This window comes from Phytophthora cinnamomi, assembly GCF_018691715.1.
Source record: "Phytophthora cinnamomi strain GKB4 chromosome Unknown Contig114, whole genome shotgun sequence".
NCBI lineage: Eukaryota > Oomycota > Peronosporomycetes > Peronosporales > Peronosporaceae > Phytophthora > Phytophthora cinnamomi.
The window spans coordinates 33,815-51,220 of record NW_027151047.1 but is presented as its reverse complement, the minus strand read 5'-3'; the positions used below and the strand labels follow the sequence as shown (position 1 = coordinate 51,220).

The following is a 17,406-nucleotide window of genomic DNA, read 5'->3' as shown; positions in this document are numbered from 1 at the left end:
ATGACCTCTTGCACTGCATGAGCGGGACCTTCCATGGCGCCTCCCGGTACTGGAGCGTCATTGAAAAGGAGGGCTACCCGATTGTGCGGGCATGCTCCGAGCTGGACTACCTACTGATCAGAGACAAGGGCTTCAAGATGTTCACAGATCATAGAAATCTCATCTACATATTTGCACCGGGCTCTGAAATCAAGAAGCACATTCGTGGCAAACTGCTTCGCTGGAGTTTGAAGCTCAATGAGTACAACTATGAAATCGAGCACATTGCTGGCGAGGACAATGTCTGGGCTGACATGTTCTCCAGGTGGGCAGGAGAGAAATCGGCTGAAACTCACACTAGCTCGATGAAGCGATGGAATACTACAATGTCGCACCAGCTACGACCTCTAGTAGACATGGAATGGCCCAGTATCGCGGACATACAAGCAGCTCAGAGGGGCAAAGTAGCGCCCATATCACATCAGCTTGACGACCAAGATGTGTACGTCGACTCTTGTTCGAGGCCGTGGATTCCAGAGAAAGCTGATGACCTGCTTCTACGCCTCATGATTGTAGCCCACTGTGGAGCTCAGGGACATCGTGGAGTCAACGCGATGGTGCAACAACTTGAGCGGTTCTTTGACATCCCCAATGTGCACATCAAGGCAAGAGCATTCTGCGCTGACTGTCTATTGTGTCGCCATGTCAAGGGGGGCAACATTGTCCCTAGACCGTATGGCGAGCTGTTTCGATCCAAGGAGCGCAATGAAGGACTACACATGGATTTTCTCTACATTGGAAACTACGACAACACTAACAACTACATCTTGGTGCTGAAGGACGACTACTCTCACTTCTGCGAACTAGTGGCGTGCAAGCAGGCCGATGCAGCAACAGCAGCCCATGCTATCCTGGAATGGAACATGCCCTTTGGACCACCACAAGTACTGATCAGTGATACGGCGACCCACTTCAAAAACGAGCTGATAGCCGAGCTTGCTCACCGCATGCAGAGTCGCCAAAGTTTCACTGTAGCATACCGCCCATGGATCAATGGCAGCGTCGAGCGGATCAACAGGGACATCTTGCAAGTATTCCGTGTCATGATACTAGAGTTTCGGCTCCGACAAGAACAGTGGGTCGATCTTCTCCCCCTAGTTCAAGCAAATCTCAATCAGACTGCTGTGCCATCACTTGCCAACTTGTCGCCCATTGAAGTATTCACGGGTCTGGTGTGCCCATCTCCACTACAAAGCATAGTCGTGCAGACAGCCAAGGGCAACGCACAAGTGGTGAGCATTGAGGACATACCAGCCAGCATCAAGGTGAAGGTGGACGCGCTCCGTCAACATTTGCACCGCATGCACCAAAAGTTGGAACAAGCCAAGAGCGCACAAATGTGACGAGGTCCGAGCCAATTCTTGGCCAGGACCCATCAGTCAGAGGCCCAAACCCTACCACGTACCGGCCACATGTCACTTGGAACATGGATATTTCTTGATCCAAGTCTGGTTTTTGTACATACTTCAAGTTGTGCTGGCTACATCTGGAAACTGAGCTCTGCGAACGTTGAGTTGCGGCGACCCCAGATCCCCAGGTCTGAGATTTGAATTCGGTCTGGAGTCTGAGGTCTGAGAATCGCTCTAGAGGCCACAGATCTGAGGTTCCAGGCCTTGGATCGGGCTCTGGGTGACGAATTGAGCCCTGGCCTTCTGGGTCTGTGATTTGAAGTCCCATGGCTGCTTAAGTCTCAGACCTCAGGTCTCAGATTGGTGATCTCACAGTTTGGAATGCCCGGAGTTCTGAGACCTGAGAGTGGTGGCAAAAGTCTGAGACTTGGTGATTTGGAGTTCGGTCTGAGGTTTGCCTGTGGACCAGACCATGAGATGTGCAGTCTGGGGTCTGGGAAGAAGGCGTGGCGTGCGGCGTCTGATTTCATCTCGGCTTTGGGGTGCCACGACTGAGATATGGAGTCAACATCGTAATTTTGCCCCCAGCTCAGATTCCCAGACTCAGAGTCCCAGAAGTTGAACCAAAACTGAGACTCGTCAAATTGGTTGGACAGCCGGGGTATGGAATCAACATCGTAATTTTGCCCCCAGCTCAGATTCCCGGCCTCAGAGTCCCAGAATTCGAGCCAGAATTGAGACATGTCAAATCGGTTGGACAGCCGGGGTATGGAATCAACATCGTATTTTGCCCCCAGCTCAGGTTTTCAGCCCGGCAGTCCCTCAACTTGTGCCAAAACTGAGACACGGTGATTGTGGGCGCAAGTTGGTGTCTGGATGCACGATGTTCGTGAGGATAAGTGGCAACTGGTGAAAGACAGCTGACGCTCCAAGCCTAGGACATGACTAAAAGCCTACGGCGTGCCTGCAGGGCCTGAAGTGCGACTTCGTGGTCTCGCCTATGAAGTGGGTACACAGCGATGGCTACATTGCCGGTCTGGGAGCTGCGGTAGTTGCTCTTTGGAGTTGGCGGTTGCCGCTTGGAAGGTCACTCTGAAGGGTCGCCCCGTTGTGGCTTTTTCGGCCCCTGGTGTCGGGCACACAAGATTCGGCCTGACCAGTCGCCTATGGATTTGGGCCAACGGGAGCCGCAGAATCTATGTCATCCTGATTACACACTGATTTGTACCCAGAGTAATCAGTGTAATCAGGTGATGACAGACCAAGTCCGCCCAATCCCGGCTACAAGATCCTGGCGTATCAGGATATCACTGATTTGCACCCAGGTGTAATCAGTGTAATCAAGTGATGACTGACACAGACAGGCCAATGGAAGGGCCGACGCGCATTCACGGGCGCCGCCAAGCCAGTAGCTTAGTGGGTGTCTCACCCTTGTTCAAGGTGTACCCAGGAGATGTTTGCACCCTTACTTGATAGGCCCTTTGTATGTGCATGTGCATGATAATAATCAGAGTTTGTTTTGCCCCGAAGACCGCAAGCTGCGGAGTTCGTCTTGCGCCGACGGGCGTGTTGCTACACAGGGACCAAGTCCCTGCCCCTGGTGGCGCGCGCAAGGTCAAGTGGAGTCGCTACGAGTGTTCTACGGTCAAGCTCAGCTAACTCCAAATAAATTCAAGTTCAACAACCAAGCCTTTTCGTGTTTCGGCCCGGTTTGCCTTCGTTGTTGTATTTCCACACGCGGGACATTGGTTTTGCTGGTTTTTCGTGCTGGTTGGCTGGTTTCCTGGCGGTGCTTCATATTTTCGGGCGGAAGGTGCTCCGCTCTGAGGTTTCGGCAGAGCAACACCTGGGATAGTGGTTTCTGGGGTTGCTGGTGGTATCCGTGTGGCGCGAATAGTCTGGGATAGTGGTTCCCAGCTTCGCTGTGTCGCCTACATCAAGGCGTGGTGCGCGGAAGTCCCAGGGTGCAGAGCGAGAACCCTGGATCAAGGCAGGCTCAGACCGAGCCAACTCTCGGGGCCACTCTGGTCTGAGGGGCGAGTGAAGACTGCTGTGCGGCTCTCAGTCTGAGCCGCCGGAGGAAGTGTCAGACTGGAAGCGACTCGAAGCCGGAGTCGCTGAGCAAGGAGGAGGCTGTTAAGGCCCAGAGTCCAAGGGCCTGAGAAGAGAAGTGGACTAAGTGTGTGTGGAGTGAACGTGTTTATATTCAAGAAAACGGGGCACAGCGGACTCAGCACGTGCGTACAAGGGCCTTCCAAGCAAGGAGCAAGCTTCGTCTGGCACCGACTGGGAACATTCGAGTTCGGAGGCAGCTGGTGTGGCCGACGCAAGTCTGGGCCCACAGCGTAGCCTTAGGAAGAACCAAGTCAAGGGATTGCAAGAGTGAGGAACACACGCCTCACCCAGCTTGGGATCTGAGATCTAATCTCAGATTCTGAGTTGAGTGGTCTGAGATCGAGGTCTAGCCGCGAGGCTATTCCCTGATTTTGGAGCCCGCATCGCCACAGCTGGTGCGCGTGCCCGGATCAGGAAACGACTTTGGTGACGGACGTGTGCAAGTCATGTCGACTGCTCCCGACTCGAAAGTTTCCAAGACAAGTGGTGAGATGCCTGAGTCTTCGCTTCGGCGAAGTCTCAGAGTTGCTGGTTTGCCGGCTGATGTGATGACGGAAAATGCTGGGACGCCCAGGTCCAGGAAGTCGGAAAGGGTCCCAGAAAGTGATGATCTGAGCGTATCTGCTGAGGAAGAAGCTGAGATGAGTGCTGAACCTGAAGCTGCGCCCAAAACTGAGGATGCCGAGCCGCCGCCCAGCTCGCCTGTGAAGAAGCAAGCTGAGACTGGTCGAGATTCGGATCCAAGACAAGATGTTCCGGGAAATGATGGTCCGAGTCTGGGATTACCACCAGCGAGTCACAGTTCGACACATCGAGGAAGTTTCTCAGCTGAGATGACCACTGCTCAAGCGCCGAGTCTCAGCCCAGAGCCAACTACTGAGAGTAATCCCGGTATCCAAGCCGAGGGTGGTGCGCTCAGCCTTTGGGTAAGCGCGAGCTACATCTGAGAACGAAAAGTGTTTCTGGGGCTGGGACGACCCCTACAAGGCTGAGTTATGCGCCTGGTGTCACACTTCCCAGCTATGCAAGTGGTGGCGGTGCTTGGTCAAGTACTCTGTGGCCTGAGCAGAGAACCACTCGCAGATTGCAAGGTGTGCCTGAGGGAGAAGCTGAGACTTGGGCTCTAGCCCCACTCCCAGCGATGACTGACGAAGAAATGCTGAGCTATGCACGATCCCAGTTTGAGATGTGGATGGGAGTCCCAGCTGAGACTGTTCACCCGGTCGACATCGCGTACAACCCGTGTCACGGTGGTTACGACCTGTGGGGATTCATCAAAGCTGCTGAGTCGACCGGTCGACACTTGTTTTCTGTGACCCGGTCGCCTGCCGCTAGGTGGTTGAACGTGTTTCGAGCTGAGCGACGGCGACTCCCGGTCATCTCAGACCTGAGAGCTGTGAAAGTTTCGCTGAAATTGCTTCCACCGATTGCCTGCGTGGCGCTCTTGCAGACTATGCTCTGGGAAGCTGGGTATGAATTTGTGAACCGAGTCCCAGCTTGGCCCAGCTTGGGTGAAGTGTCTGGGGTCCCAGATTCTCGGGTCCGAGTAGAGATCGAGCGAATCGCTCATTTCCTCGGCATTGAGCTGGCGACTTGGAAATCTGTGGTTGGTACTACAGCATACTATGTTCGACAAACCTCAGATTCTCTTCAGACCCAGTCTGCTGCTCAGGGATCTGAGACCCAACTCGGATTCCCAGTTGATCGAGATGGAGATGTGGCTATGGGTGAGGATGCCCAGCTTTTCCTTGGCCCAGAAGTGGTAATGCGTCTTCAGCTGACTGGTCTTCGGCCGAGAAGCCCAGCTTCGAGCTTGGATGAAGAACCACCTGCAAGAAACCCCAGCTGAGCCATGAACCGGCTGAGATTCCGCTGCCCTCGTCGCGCTCAGATCCTTCGATCCCCTCAACATCTCTGCTATCCTGGCACGGGTCTGGGAGTGATTCGGATGCTATGCGAAGTGCAAGATCGGGCACAGTTCCAAGTGTGGTTGATGCAAAAGCTGGTTCTGATGCCTCCATGGCTGGGAATGACCAAGGGACGGACCTGTCTGGATTAAGTTCCTCGGGATCGTCTCTGATGTCTTTCTCAGATTATGGTGTTGGAGCTGGAACGTTTGGACCCACTTCAAGTGCAACGGTGATGATGGGATCTGTGACCGCAGCCGCGCGGAGTAATTTCCCAGCTGTACTGGTCTCAGTTACACCCCAGACTACTTCAGCCTCAGCTCGGTCTGAGACTGGGACGGCCAGGGACGTGAACCCCTCGCAAGTGCCATTGCCTGGCACACCAGAATCTGAGAAGGACGCTCTCAGCGGCATGAATGATGCGGAACCTCAGAGAACTGTGACCCCATCTGTGAAGCCGACCTGGGAAATTCGTCAGACCCCGCAATATGTTTTTCCGAAAATTTCTCAGCCTCCTGTGACTGACACTGAACTGGAGAGTGTGTATCAACGCGAGATAGCCCGAGTCCGAGCTGAGGCGGAAGCCAGAATTGCTGCGGCTCAGGCAAGACGAGCTGAGCTCGAGGCTGAGCTGAGAACTTTACTTGTGGAGCAAGGAGCCGAGACGATTGATCACCGCTCTCAGCAGTACATTCCCCAAACAAGTTTAAACTCAGCTCCCAGATCTCAGAAGTCAGAGCAACAACTTCAGTTGGAAGCACTCGAGCGGTTGGCCAAGCAGAGGGCTGAGGAGGAGTCTCAGAAACGCAAGGAAGACGAAACCCGAGCTCGGTATCTCTTGGGTGTGCAACAAAGTCTCAGAGAAGCTGAGGATCGAGCTCGGCAGGCTGAGCGGAAGAGAGCTGAGGAAGCTGAAGCGAGCCGCATTCGAGCCGAATACGAATCTGAGCTGAGAATGATGAATGAGAAATATGCCCAAGCTCAGATCGACCACAAGAAGGCAGTGGCGATCCAAGAAGAGAAAATCCGCCGCTTCCAAGCGGCTCAAGACCAACTTCGCCAAACTGCTGTTTCTCGATCTCAGCCTGAGACCCCAGCTCAGATTATCCCAGCCATCCCGGTTACATCTCAGACTCCTGGAGACTCTGTGACGGCCCAGCTTGCTCAGCTGACGAGTATTGTGCAACAATTGGTAAAAGCCAGTCAAAGCAAGCCAAGTTCAGCTGGGAAAGCCCAGGTTTCAACCAGGACCAAGACTTCTGAGACCAAATCTGAGACCAGGTCTGAGATGAAGTCAGGCTCAGCGTCTCGCCGAAGTCAGAAATCTCGGACGTCGCCGCCAGAAGGCCCAGATGATAGCGGATCTGAGTCAGACGATTCCAGCTCAAGTGACTCTTCTCAGGATGAGCTCCAAAATCAGTTTGGAGCTGTGGCCCAGTCCAAGAGTGCTGATCCCAGCTCTGGGACTCGAGTGGTAGTCCAAGCGATGATTCCCCATGATGCTCTGGAAAAGTTCAATGAATATGCACCCCTGGAGGACCGAGTCAACTGGTGGGAGCGTTTCATGTACTATGCTACCATGGCACCCTGGGATGAACGAACTCGGATTGTCCAGCTTCGTATGAGACTCTCAGGTTCTCTGAAAGACTGGTGTACTCAGCTCTCAGATGATGTCCGCTCAGACTGGAAACAGCTTTCACACGTTTTCAAGAAGGAATGGTGCCGAAGCATTGGTTCCAAGGCTGAGCGGTACTACGAGATGAGGATCCGAGACCGAGAGACCCCCAGAATGTTCTTCTACCGCCTCAACCGTGCTGTAAAGAAGGCCAACATCGCTTATCTGAAGCCAACCCCAGACCGTGAAGCGCATATTAGGCGCTTCATCAAAGCTGTGGGTGATTCTCGGCTGAGAACCACTCTGCAAGGTCAGAAGTTTGACACGCTGAGCGAGTTGGAGGAGACTTTGAAACGTATTGAAGCTCTGCAGCGAGATGAAAGCCGGGATGCTCAGCAAAAGCGAAGCCCATCCCAGACTGTGCAGTTTGGTAGGTTTAAGCCTCAGCAACGACGAGCTGAGGGCCGGGCGTTCTTGGCTGATGGAGGAAATTTCGACTCAGATCTGAGACGACATGTCCATTTCAAGGATGACTCGGAGATTCCCTCAGATAATAAAGCTGAGACCGAAACTGAGACCGGAGCTGAGAATCTGAGCCCCAAAGAGGCACAGATGTCCGGGAAGGAGATCACAGAACCATCTGAGCTAAGCTGTACAACAGCCCTGCTGGATGAGGAGATTTACCGAGTTGCTGAGAAATTGGCTTGGAAGCCCAGATCCCAGCCCAGAAGCGATGAGTACCAGCATGCTGAGACTTGTGGAGAATGCGGCAGCAGCCGCCATACTACGGAGAAATGCTGGAGCAAGCTCATCTGTGGACGTTGTCACGAAGAGGGTCACCCGACTCAGTTCTGTCGACGCCAACCATGTTCCAAGTGCGGCGAATACCATCGCCGGGGTTTATGCGACATGTGGTCGGCTCTAAAAGCAGTACAGGATGTCATCCGTGCTGGGGTTCCATCGAGGGCCTCTCTCCTGAGGTAGTCCAAGCTCTATTGGATGGCCCGGAGTCTGGGATGCCGTTAAACCACTAGGCTCGCTGGTCTGGGAACCAGTGCGTGACGAGCCGAAGTCCCAAGCATGCTGCGCATATGCATATGTGGGCTCTGCCCTTCCATGTTGGCGCAGTAATAACCCCAAATGTATGTCTTCATCTGAGCAAGGATGTGTCTATTCCGTTGGAGCTGACCTCGAAGACCCAGACTCTGAGGCTGAGCTTGAGAACCATCTCGAGTTTGCCCTAGTCCCAGGTCAGAGATATGGCTGGTGGAGCAATCACACTTTACTTGGTGAAAAACGGGCGGTGGCAAAGGTGCATGGAGCGATTTTCGATCACAGATTACAGATTATGTTGGATTCTGGGGCTACTACGAGTTTTATGAGCTTAGACCTTGCACGCAGGTTAAGGCTCAAGCTCAGACGTGGTTACAGACTCAAAGTAACTGGGGTCGGGGACGTTCCCACTTATGTTTCAGCTCAAGCTAAGATCAAGTTGACGCTCGGAACTCGGGTTGTTTACATCATGGATATCTGGGTTGGTAATGTTGGAGAAGGTGTCGACTGTCTTCTGGGAATGGACTTCATGATTGCTGCTGGGGTTCGCCTCTGTGCACGCGAAGGCATGGTTCAACTCCCAGATGAGGAAAGTCTTTTCTTAGTTGGAGGACCTGAGGTGGATCATATTGGTTTGGAAATCGGAGTCAGAATGTTGGAGACCGCCTGGCTACAACCAGGAGAATCTGTGATTCGCCCTGTGAAGTATGACCGTGCCGACCCTCAGAAAGTCCAGGAATGGGCTGGGAGGGGCAAGCAATGGGTGACACAATTCATCTATGGAGCTGGGCGGAAACCGAAAGCAGTCAAGATTGTCAATATCTCAGACCGGTTGACCCCAGTATATCAACACACTGTGGTTGCTTGTTTGGTGGAGAAGGATTACCTGCCACATGGAGACTTTTTTTGTGCGGCCGCGATCTCGGAAGTATCGAGAATGGGCACAGTTGATTTTTGAAGCTGAGCCCTCTGAGGATTTTCTGAGGCGAGAAGAGGAAGCTGAGAAACTTCGGGAGTTGAACGAACCCCCTGCCGTTGAGAAGCATTCTTATCCTTGGCCTCAGAAGATCCTAACGAACCCGAGATTTGCGCGAAAATCTGAGCCAGAGACCTCTGAGAATGCTGATCAGGAACTGAAGAGAGTTTTTCGAGACAATCGGAGACTTTTGTGAGCAACCTCAGATCTCAGTTGGACGAGACGTTTTCTCGATGTCTGAGAATGGAGGCTGAAATAGATGAAGAAGCTACGGTGTTTTATCACGAAGGAAGCGCGCTGCTGAGCGATCTCCGAGATCAACTAGCGGCTCTCCCTGAACTGAAGGACTTGAACCCCAAAGCGGACCTGAACTCAGCTGACATCGGCGAAGTTGGTGAAACTACACCTGAGATGGACTCCCAGATCCGGGAGATCTTGGAAAGACATCACGCAAGTTTTCTGGGAGATGGGAATGCAGTCCCAGCCCCTGCGCGAGGTGTTGTCTGTGACTTAGATGTTGGTGACGCCAAGCCTATAGCTCAGCGCTCGAGATCGATTCCTCCGCATCTGTTGCCGAAGGTGTACGATCTGCTCAAGAAGTTACTGGAAACTGGACTGATCGAGACTTCACACTCAGATTGGGCATCACCCATTGTCATTGTGATGAAGAAGAATGGAGTTGATATTCGACTTTGCATTGACTACAGACTGGTGAACCAGCTGATCAAGCTAATGCATTACCCTCTGCCTTTGATCGATGACTTATTGATCGGGTTTGAGAGTGCGATGTGGTTTCTCAGCTTGGACATGGCTAGTGGATTCTGGGCTGTGCCTATGACGATCAGGGCTAAGCTCATATCAGCTTTTATTTGCCCGTTAGGCCATTACCAGTGGACCCGCATGCCGTTTGGACTGAAAAATGCCCCGCTGATCTACCAACAAATGCTGGACAACTGTCTGTGGGGGTTTGTCCGCCTCCCAGCCTCGGAAGAGGCTCAGGTGGACCCAGATGTGTTGAGGTTTCTGGGGATTGAGCCAAAGGGCTCAGATGGAGTTGAGAATGAATTGCCGGTGTTGTGTGCAGAGCTGACGGTGTTTCGGAGAAACATACCAGCCCCTCCTCAGCTGAACCCAGTTCTGGGACGAAGTTCGTACATCGATGACATCGCCTATGGTGCTGAAACCTGGGATCAACTGTGTATCGACTTGAATCGATTGTTGTACCGACTGCGATACTGGGGAATTTCTGTGAGCCTACCTAAGAGTGAATTCGGTAAAAAGACGATCTCGTATTTGTCCCACGAAATTGGGGCTGAGGGGATCCGAGCTAAGCCGAAGATCGCCAAGGGAGTCCGAGATTTGCCGTTCCCGTCGACTTTAAAGGGAGTTCAGTCTTTTCTGGGAAGTCTCAATTACTACAATAAGTTTATTGAAGACCTCCCAGTTGTAGCCTCTGTCCTCTACGAGTTGACCGACGATCAAGTCCGGGAAGGTCGAGATCTCAGTCGAGCTAAGGAGGCGTTTGGGATCCTGAAAGAGAAAATTGTTTCGACGCCATTGCTCAGACACCCAGACAGGGAAAAGCCGTTTGTGATCATAGTTCACGCTAATCCTTGGGCTGTCTGTGCCGTGCTGGGACAAGAATACGATGGAGTAATTCATCCGGTGCGTTACACCGGAAGGGTTCTTCATGATCAGGAGCTCAGATACCACCCAGCTGAGAAAGAGGTCGTAGCCCTACTCAGGGTTCTCAGAGTTTTCTACACAATGCTGGTTGGATGCAAATTGCTGAAAGTCTACACCCGGTATTCAGTTCTGAAGTGGTTGTTTAGGTCTCAGTCCCTGGAAGGTCGCTGTGAGCAATGGGCTGCTCGCTTGGCTCCATGGCCCTTGGAGATTTACAGAGTAGAGCGTGATGAAGACGGACTCGCTGCAATTCTGGGAGCTGGGATTACCCCCGAGAGCAGCTTGATAAAATCGCTGAGAACCTGATCCCGGCTAAGGGACGTGTAGTCCGAGCTCCACCCATCAGTCTGGAGATGCTTGAAGCTGATTACGAGGGATGGCTGCTTAGTTTTGACGGAGCAGCTAAACTTTCAGATCGGCGAGGCAGTTCTGGATGCATCCTGTGGAAGTTGCCGTCCTGGGACGTTGTAGAAGCTCGAGGTTTTCATTTCGAAGGTGTCACGGTGAACGAAGCCGAGTATCATGGTCTAATCGAGGGCACTCGCATGGCCTTGGAACGTGGAATCTCAGATTTGGTTGTAGTTGGAGATTCTCGAATTGCTATTCAGCAGGCACAAGGTTTGATTCAATGTTTGAACCCTGGGCTTCAATTATTGCTGGCTCAGTTCGAGTCTACCCGCCTCAAGTTTAAATCGCTGAGACTAGTACATGTCAAGCGAGAATTCAATGCTGCCGCAGATTATTTGACCTCAAAGACACTCCTTGCTAAGGGCCCAGTAGTGGTTGATGACCCGGTGGAGCTGAGTCAGCTCAGACAGATGAATCGAATCCCTGAGAAATTGGTGAAATCTGAGGCACCTGAACCTGCTAACTCCGCGGCGGAACACTTAGTTGTCACAAAAACTGCGCCCGGACCCAAGACAGAACCAACCTCTCTCGAAGCTGCGGCTGAACCATTGACTCCTGACGCAAAGATTTTTGTGGTCACTCGTAATCAAGCCCGGCGCCAAGAAGCGGGCGCTGATGCAGACAGGGAACCCCAACGGAGACTTCAGAAATCCAGGCTGAAGCAGAACCCAGGTATGTACCTGAGATGACGACACCCGCCGCATCAATAGCCGAAAGGTGGCGACGAATCCTCGTGCAGCAAGAAGCTGAGCCCTGGACAAAACAGCTCAGAGCTTATCTTAAAGGTGAACTTGAAGACATGTCCGCGGCCGAAGCTGAAGATGTGGCGAAGGTTGTGGATCGTTACGTGCTAGACTCTCGGGATATCCTGTATTATCTGAGCCGTCCTACCCCAGGTCGACCCAGGGACGCTGCTGGGAATCTGAGATTGGTAGTACCTTCCGCTCTCAGGGACGACCTGTTGCAGCTGAGCCATGAAGATTATCAAGGCGGCCATCAGGGAATTACTCGCACCTTCGAGAGACTTCGCCAAGAATACTATTGGCCTGGGATGTATGCAGATGTGGAACGCTATGTCAAGGAATGTGTGGATTGTGTCACTGCTAAAGGAGCTCCGCCCAACCCAGGGCCTTCACCCGGAAATATTCTGGCGTCTCGGCCCTTTGAGGTGGTCTCTATGGACTTTGTGACACATCTTCCTAAGTCAGATCGTGGCAATGTATTTCTGCTGCTTTTCCAGTGTGCTTTCTCAGGGTATGTTATTGGGCGGCCTATGAGTTCTACTACAGCTCAGGATGTGGCTGAGGTTTACATGGAATATGTCTTTCAGAGGTTTGGAGCGAGTGAAATGCTGCGTCATGACCGAGATCCTCGGTTTATGAGTGAGGTTTTCACCAAGTTCCGGGAAATGCTGGGAAGTCGACAGCGTGCGACCCTAGCCTACCGCCCCCAGGCCAATGGCCAGCAAGAACGCTCTGTGCAAACCGTAGTCCGAGCTATCCGAGCTTATGTCTCCGAACCTGACCAAAGCGACTGGGACGACCAAGTGGAGAAGTTGATGTGGGCTCTGAACACGTCCTTCGACGCTACTCGTCTCGACACTCCATTTTATTTGGTTCACGGTTGGGACCCGAAAAGCACAGTCTCAGCTATGCTGGGATCTCCCCCCGCTGGGCTGGATCAAAGGACTGCTTATGAGTGGCGACGGAACGTGCAGAGGCGATATGAGTACGCCCAAGCTTGGGCTAAGGACCTCCAAGCTAAAGCCAAAGAGAAACGTTCGAAAGCTCAGACTAAGGTCTGGGCTGAACTCTCTGAGAGGCTGAAGTCAGGGTTTGCTGTCGGTGATGCTGTTTGGTTATACCTGGCCCGAGTGCAACCTGGACTGAGCAAGAAATTTGCTCATCTCTGGCATGGGCCGTTCCGGATCTTGGAAGTCTCAGATGACTATCGGTGTAAGCTGAAAATCGAGGGGACTGGGTACAAGCTCTACCCGTGGGTCCACGTGAGTCGACTCAAGCCACGAGCACTGTTCCCAGACCGACCCACAGCTGAGATTGAAGTGTCTGAGGAAGATGATCTAGATGCAGCCTTACTGCCCGAGGATATTGACGAGCCCGATGAAACTCAGGATGTCTATGAGGTTGAGGCCATCCGGGATGTCCGCTGGGTCAAGAGAACCCGGACGTCGAGAAGAGTCCGAGAGTATTTGGTAAAGTGGAAGGGTTATTCGGAGTTGGAGTGGCTGCCGATGTCGCAGCTGAACTGTGGAGCTTTACTTTACGAATTCAACAAGAGCACGCGAGCGCAGGCACGGTTTAAAGCTATGCAGGCTGGTGATGAACCTCCTGAGCCTGAGGCTCAGTAGAGGTATTCAGCCTAAACCGTGCATGTGTTAATGTTGCTTTGTGTTTGAAATTTGTTGAAGTTCTACATGTTTACCCTATCCTGAATATGCCTGGAGTGAGCCGAAGCGGTTTCTAACTGAGGAAGTGAAAACGAGCTGAGATGCATAAGAACTCAAGTGACACACGCAATGCAAAATCGTGAGGACGTCATATTAAGTTAAAAACGCTACATCTCTGTGAACTACTCATCCTCCTCTCCTCGGTGGCGCCGAAGGCTCTCCAAAACTCTCTCCAACTCAGCTTGATCGTAGATGATGCTTGGGTCGATTGGATTCTGGGCTCGCTCTTCATCGTCCAGTGGGTCTCTTTGGAGCTCGACAGGGGCCAGGTCCAGAAACGCGTCGTCCGAGCTGCGAGTGGCGAATTGCGTGCGAGCCGGCTCAGCATCGTCCAAAGTTTCGAGTTGATCCGGGAGCGAGATCTGGCGACTTGGGTCGCGAAGGATCCAATGACAAGGATCGTGAGGGACGACCCAGAGTCCAGGCTCGTACCAGATATCATCCGTGTAGCCCTTGACGCGTCCCAGATCCTCCATGAGCTCCCGACGTCGAACCTCGAACTCGGCACTGCGCTCCTTGCGGTCACGGTAGAGATCCACAAGCTCAGGAATGCCCAGGAGTGCAGCCATGGCTTCGTAATCAAAACGTGTATCCATCGTGACCCAGTGCAAGCGTTCCCAGTAAGCTCGCCGCCAGAGGCTCATGAAGTTGACCACACGCTTCAGAGCGCGAACCATAACCGGGCCCAAGTCGTGACATCGAAAGAACACCAGGGTCTGGATTCGCTGATTCCACATGGCATCCCAGGGCTTTGTCTTGAGAAGTTCCAAGTACTCGACCGGCTCCCAGCGCTGGTGCAGGTGCTGAATATGGCTCTTGCACGGCGCGTATCTGGGGAAGCCAAACGTCTGCCGAGGAAGGTCTTGGACTCTGATGCCATAATGCAACCAGCTACCTTGGCCCGGTTGCGGTTCTTCAATAACTCCATCATCTGGGCGCGCTGCGAGCCCTGCCTTAGAGCGTCCACTCGAGCGAGCTGAGATCTGCTGCGGAGCCAATGTACGAGCTGGGTCAATCGCTTGGTCAGACACTGGAACCTGCAGATCAACAGGACTGGACCTACCATGCGAAGTTGTACGGGACGAAGTCTTGCCGCGCTTGGAAGTTGAGCCACCGGCGGACGAAGTTGGGTCGCGTATCCTTTTGCCCCCACTGGAGCTTCTCCCTGAAGCGGCACCTGACTTGGAGCTCTTGACTTGGTAGTGCCCGCCACTGCCCAGCTCATCATCATCGTCATCGGCATCGTCGTCGACATCTGAGAAGTCAGTGTCGATTGAAGAGTCGTCGTCCTCGTCTTCCGGGCTGGGCTTCTCAGGCAATGGATCCCAGTTGGGCGGCCGCTGACTCAAGTGCACGTCGCGGACCCGCTTGATCGCTGCCTCGTAGTACGCTGACGGCACGTACGCCAGCCAAGGCGTGGAGTCCAATTGCTCCCAGTAGATCGCCGAGACCAGCATGCTCACGAGGGCCTTCTTCCCAAATTGGTCATGCAGGAGTTGCGACTTCCCGGCTTGGTCCACGGCGTCCCAGAAGTCGACGCCGGCGCGCATCAACTCCCTGACGTCGCCACGGACATGCTCCCACGGCAGATGTCGGGGAGTTTGAGCGCTGCCAGACGATCTGAGACCCGGGACGGAGATTCCTTGGAGGCGCGAACCTTCTGGGGCGAATGGGACGAAGGGTAGCCGGGCAGACTCATCCGATCGTTGATACGCTTGATCCTGAGGTGCTTGGATGGACTTGTGCTGGAAGCGGCGAGAAGACCTGAAGACTTGCTTGGCTGGGCTGGGGTTTTGGCTACCTTGCCACCAGCCTTTCGAGCGCTGCTCAGCGAAGGAGTCCGGGCGGAGCTTGGCTTCTTGTTCTTCTTCTTGCTCGGCTTTGCTGTCGACGTGGCCTTGGGCTGAGCTAACGTGCTGCTGGGCTGAGCTGAGGCTTGAGTTTGGATCGGGACCGAAGTGGTAACCTGAGCCGATGTCGCTGACGCCGCCGGAGGCACAGCCGAACCCAGGAGAGACGTCAACGTCGAAGCCGCAGCGCTGAGAACGATCGCGGACGCTGGGCTTGGAACTGGGTCGGCGGTGTTGAGCGGAACGTAGGGCCCACAGTCATCCGAAGTCTGGTCCCGCGCCGAGATTTGGAGCGTCGTCCTGAAGCTGGCTGGGACGTCCGTCTGGCTCTGGAAACGCTGAAGCAGCTCATACAGGCGCGCCCAGTGCCCCGAAGCGCTGCAGTTCGCCATCAGGAAGTTCATCAGCGCCTCAGCTGAGAACGGGACCGCGCTCAGTAGCTGGTGCTTGAGTTGCGTGGTGTAGACGTCGCTGGCGTGCAGGGTGCTCTGGCAGGCGGCGAGGTCGCTGCCGCACTTCTTCAGCTGCCCGCAAAGCGCTTGGTTCTCAGCCTGCACGTCGTCCAGCCTCTTGGTTAGCGCTTGAACTTCAGCTCGAAGTAGCCGATCCGGACTGCTGGCCGGAGGTGGGGCTGGTGGCTGTGCCCTGAGCTGAGCCCGAAGCTTCTTGTTCTCGGACAGCTGGAAATTGAGCTGAGCCTCAGCGGCCTGGAGCTCACCACGGACCACCTGTTCTCGCCCGGCTGCGGCAGCGTCGTACTGGTGAGAGCCTTGATAGTCGCGCATCTCCTGAGCGTGGCGCTCGCGCTCGCGCTTCAGCTCCACGGTCAGCCGATTGATCTCGGCCGAGAGCTGCCCGACTTGAATGTGGGCCGCACCACCGGGACTGGGACGCTCGAGTGCTTGAGCGTAGTTCAGCACGCGCTGCAAGCACTGGGCCGTGCCGACAACGCGGCGCGCGAAGTGCTCCACGCCGAAACATTGCACCAGAGGGACGGTCTCTCGCTCGAAGCGGATACGCGATCTTGGATCCGAGAAGTTCAGCGGCACGGAAGCGACTGGCTGGATCACGTCCTGCGAAGCGGTGACGTGTGCCATCCTGCTCAACCACGCCAACTCGGTGCTCGAGAAGCGCGTAACATCTTCGATGCGCGCGACCCCATCCAACCCATCAACGAGGTTTGCGCGGTTCTCCACGTCGTCAAGCGTCGCGGGGACCCGAATGGTGGACGGCACGGGCGACGGGTGGCGTTGCGAGGGACTGAAGAGCGTGAACGACCGCCGTGGACCCGTCGGAGACGTCGCCGAAGGCGTTTGCAACGCTGGCGGTGGCGTCAAAGCTGCCGTGCTCACTGATGCGAGCGTCGTGGATGCGGATGGCGGTGTGATCGACGTGCAGGAGCTCGTGGTGCTGCCGGACGATGGCTGCGAAGCCGGCAGTGCCGGTGCAGAGCGCGGGACCGTCGAGGCGGATGCTGGAGTCACTGGAGACATGCTGGAAGCTGCCGAAGATGTCGTGGAGCCCGTGTGCGCCCTCGTGGAGGTCGCCGACGACGCAAACGCGCTTGTGGAGGTCGCCGTCGCCGTGAACACGGAGGCGGAAGCCGTGGGAGTGCTGCCAGAGGCCGTGAACGTGCTGCTTGTGGACGTGGACACGCTGCCGGAGGTTGTGGGAGCCGCAGGAGCGCCCCGCGACCCCGCGTCTTGTCCGCCGCCACCTTGCGATGGCACGGGGAGCCGCTGGTCGTCCGCGTGGTCGTCGGCCATCCAAAAAATGTGCTGCGCGTGCCAGCGCTGCAATATGAAGTTTTGTGACTCCGGACTGTTCACGAAATGGCTGGGCCCGAGACCCGGGAGCCGCGGCAAGAGATTTCGCGGCCGGGACGGGGCGAGTGTGGGCATCTTCCGGTTATGTGCGCCGGGGCCAACTCGAGAATGATCT

General features: G+C 54.6%; 4 protein-coding genes across 4 annotated transcripts; 3 read left to right on the top strand and 1 right to left on the bottom strand.

Annotated features, from left to right (window-relative positions):
- Window positions 1-17: 17 nt before the first annotated feature.
- IUM83_11401 (uncharacterized protein) lies at window positions 18-1,382 on the top strand (the record flags this gene model as incomplete). The annotated part of the gene is made up of 1 exon (XM_067935957.1): window positions 18-1,382. The coding sequence occupies one exon, from the start codon at window positions 18-20 to the stop codon at window positions 1,380-1,382; it is 1,365 nt and encodes a 454-aa protein (XP_067781798.1).
- Window positions 1,383-12,496: 11,114 nt separating this feature from the next.
- Window positions 12,497-13,516, top strand: IUM83_11400 (reverse transcriptase; the record flags this gene model as incomplete). Its single annotated transcript, XM_067935956.1, has 1 exon — window positions 12,497-13,516. One exon carries the CDS (start codon window positions 12,497-12,499, stop codon window positions 13,514-13,516), a length of 1,020 nt encoding a protein of 339 aa, XP_067781835.1.
- A 221-nt stretch (window positions 13,517-13,737) lies between these two features.
- IUM83_11399 (uncharacterized protein) lies at window positions 13,738-16,562 on the bottom strand (the record flags this gene model as incomplete). The annotated part of the gene is made up of 2 exons (XM_067935955.1): window positions 13,738-15,172; window positions 15,250-16,562. The coding sequence occupies 2 exons, from the start codon at window positions 16,560-16,562 to the stop codon at window positions 13,738-13,740; spliced, it is 2,748 nt and encodes a 915-aa protein (XP_067781782.1).
- A 124-nt stretch (window positions 16,563-16,686) lies between these two features.
- On the top strand, window positions 16,687-17,403 carry IUM83_11398 (uncharacterized protein; the record flags this gene model as incomplete). The annotated part of the gene is made up of 1 exon (XM_067935954.1): window positions 16,687-17,403. The coding sequence occupies one exon, from the start codon at window positions 16,687-16,689 to the stop codon at window positions 17,401-17,403; it is 717 nt and encodes a 238-aa protein (XP_067781781.1).
- Window positions 17,404-17,406: the final 3 nt, after the last annotated feature.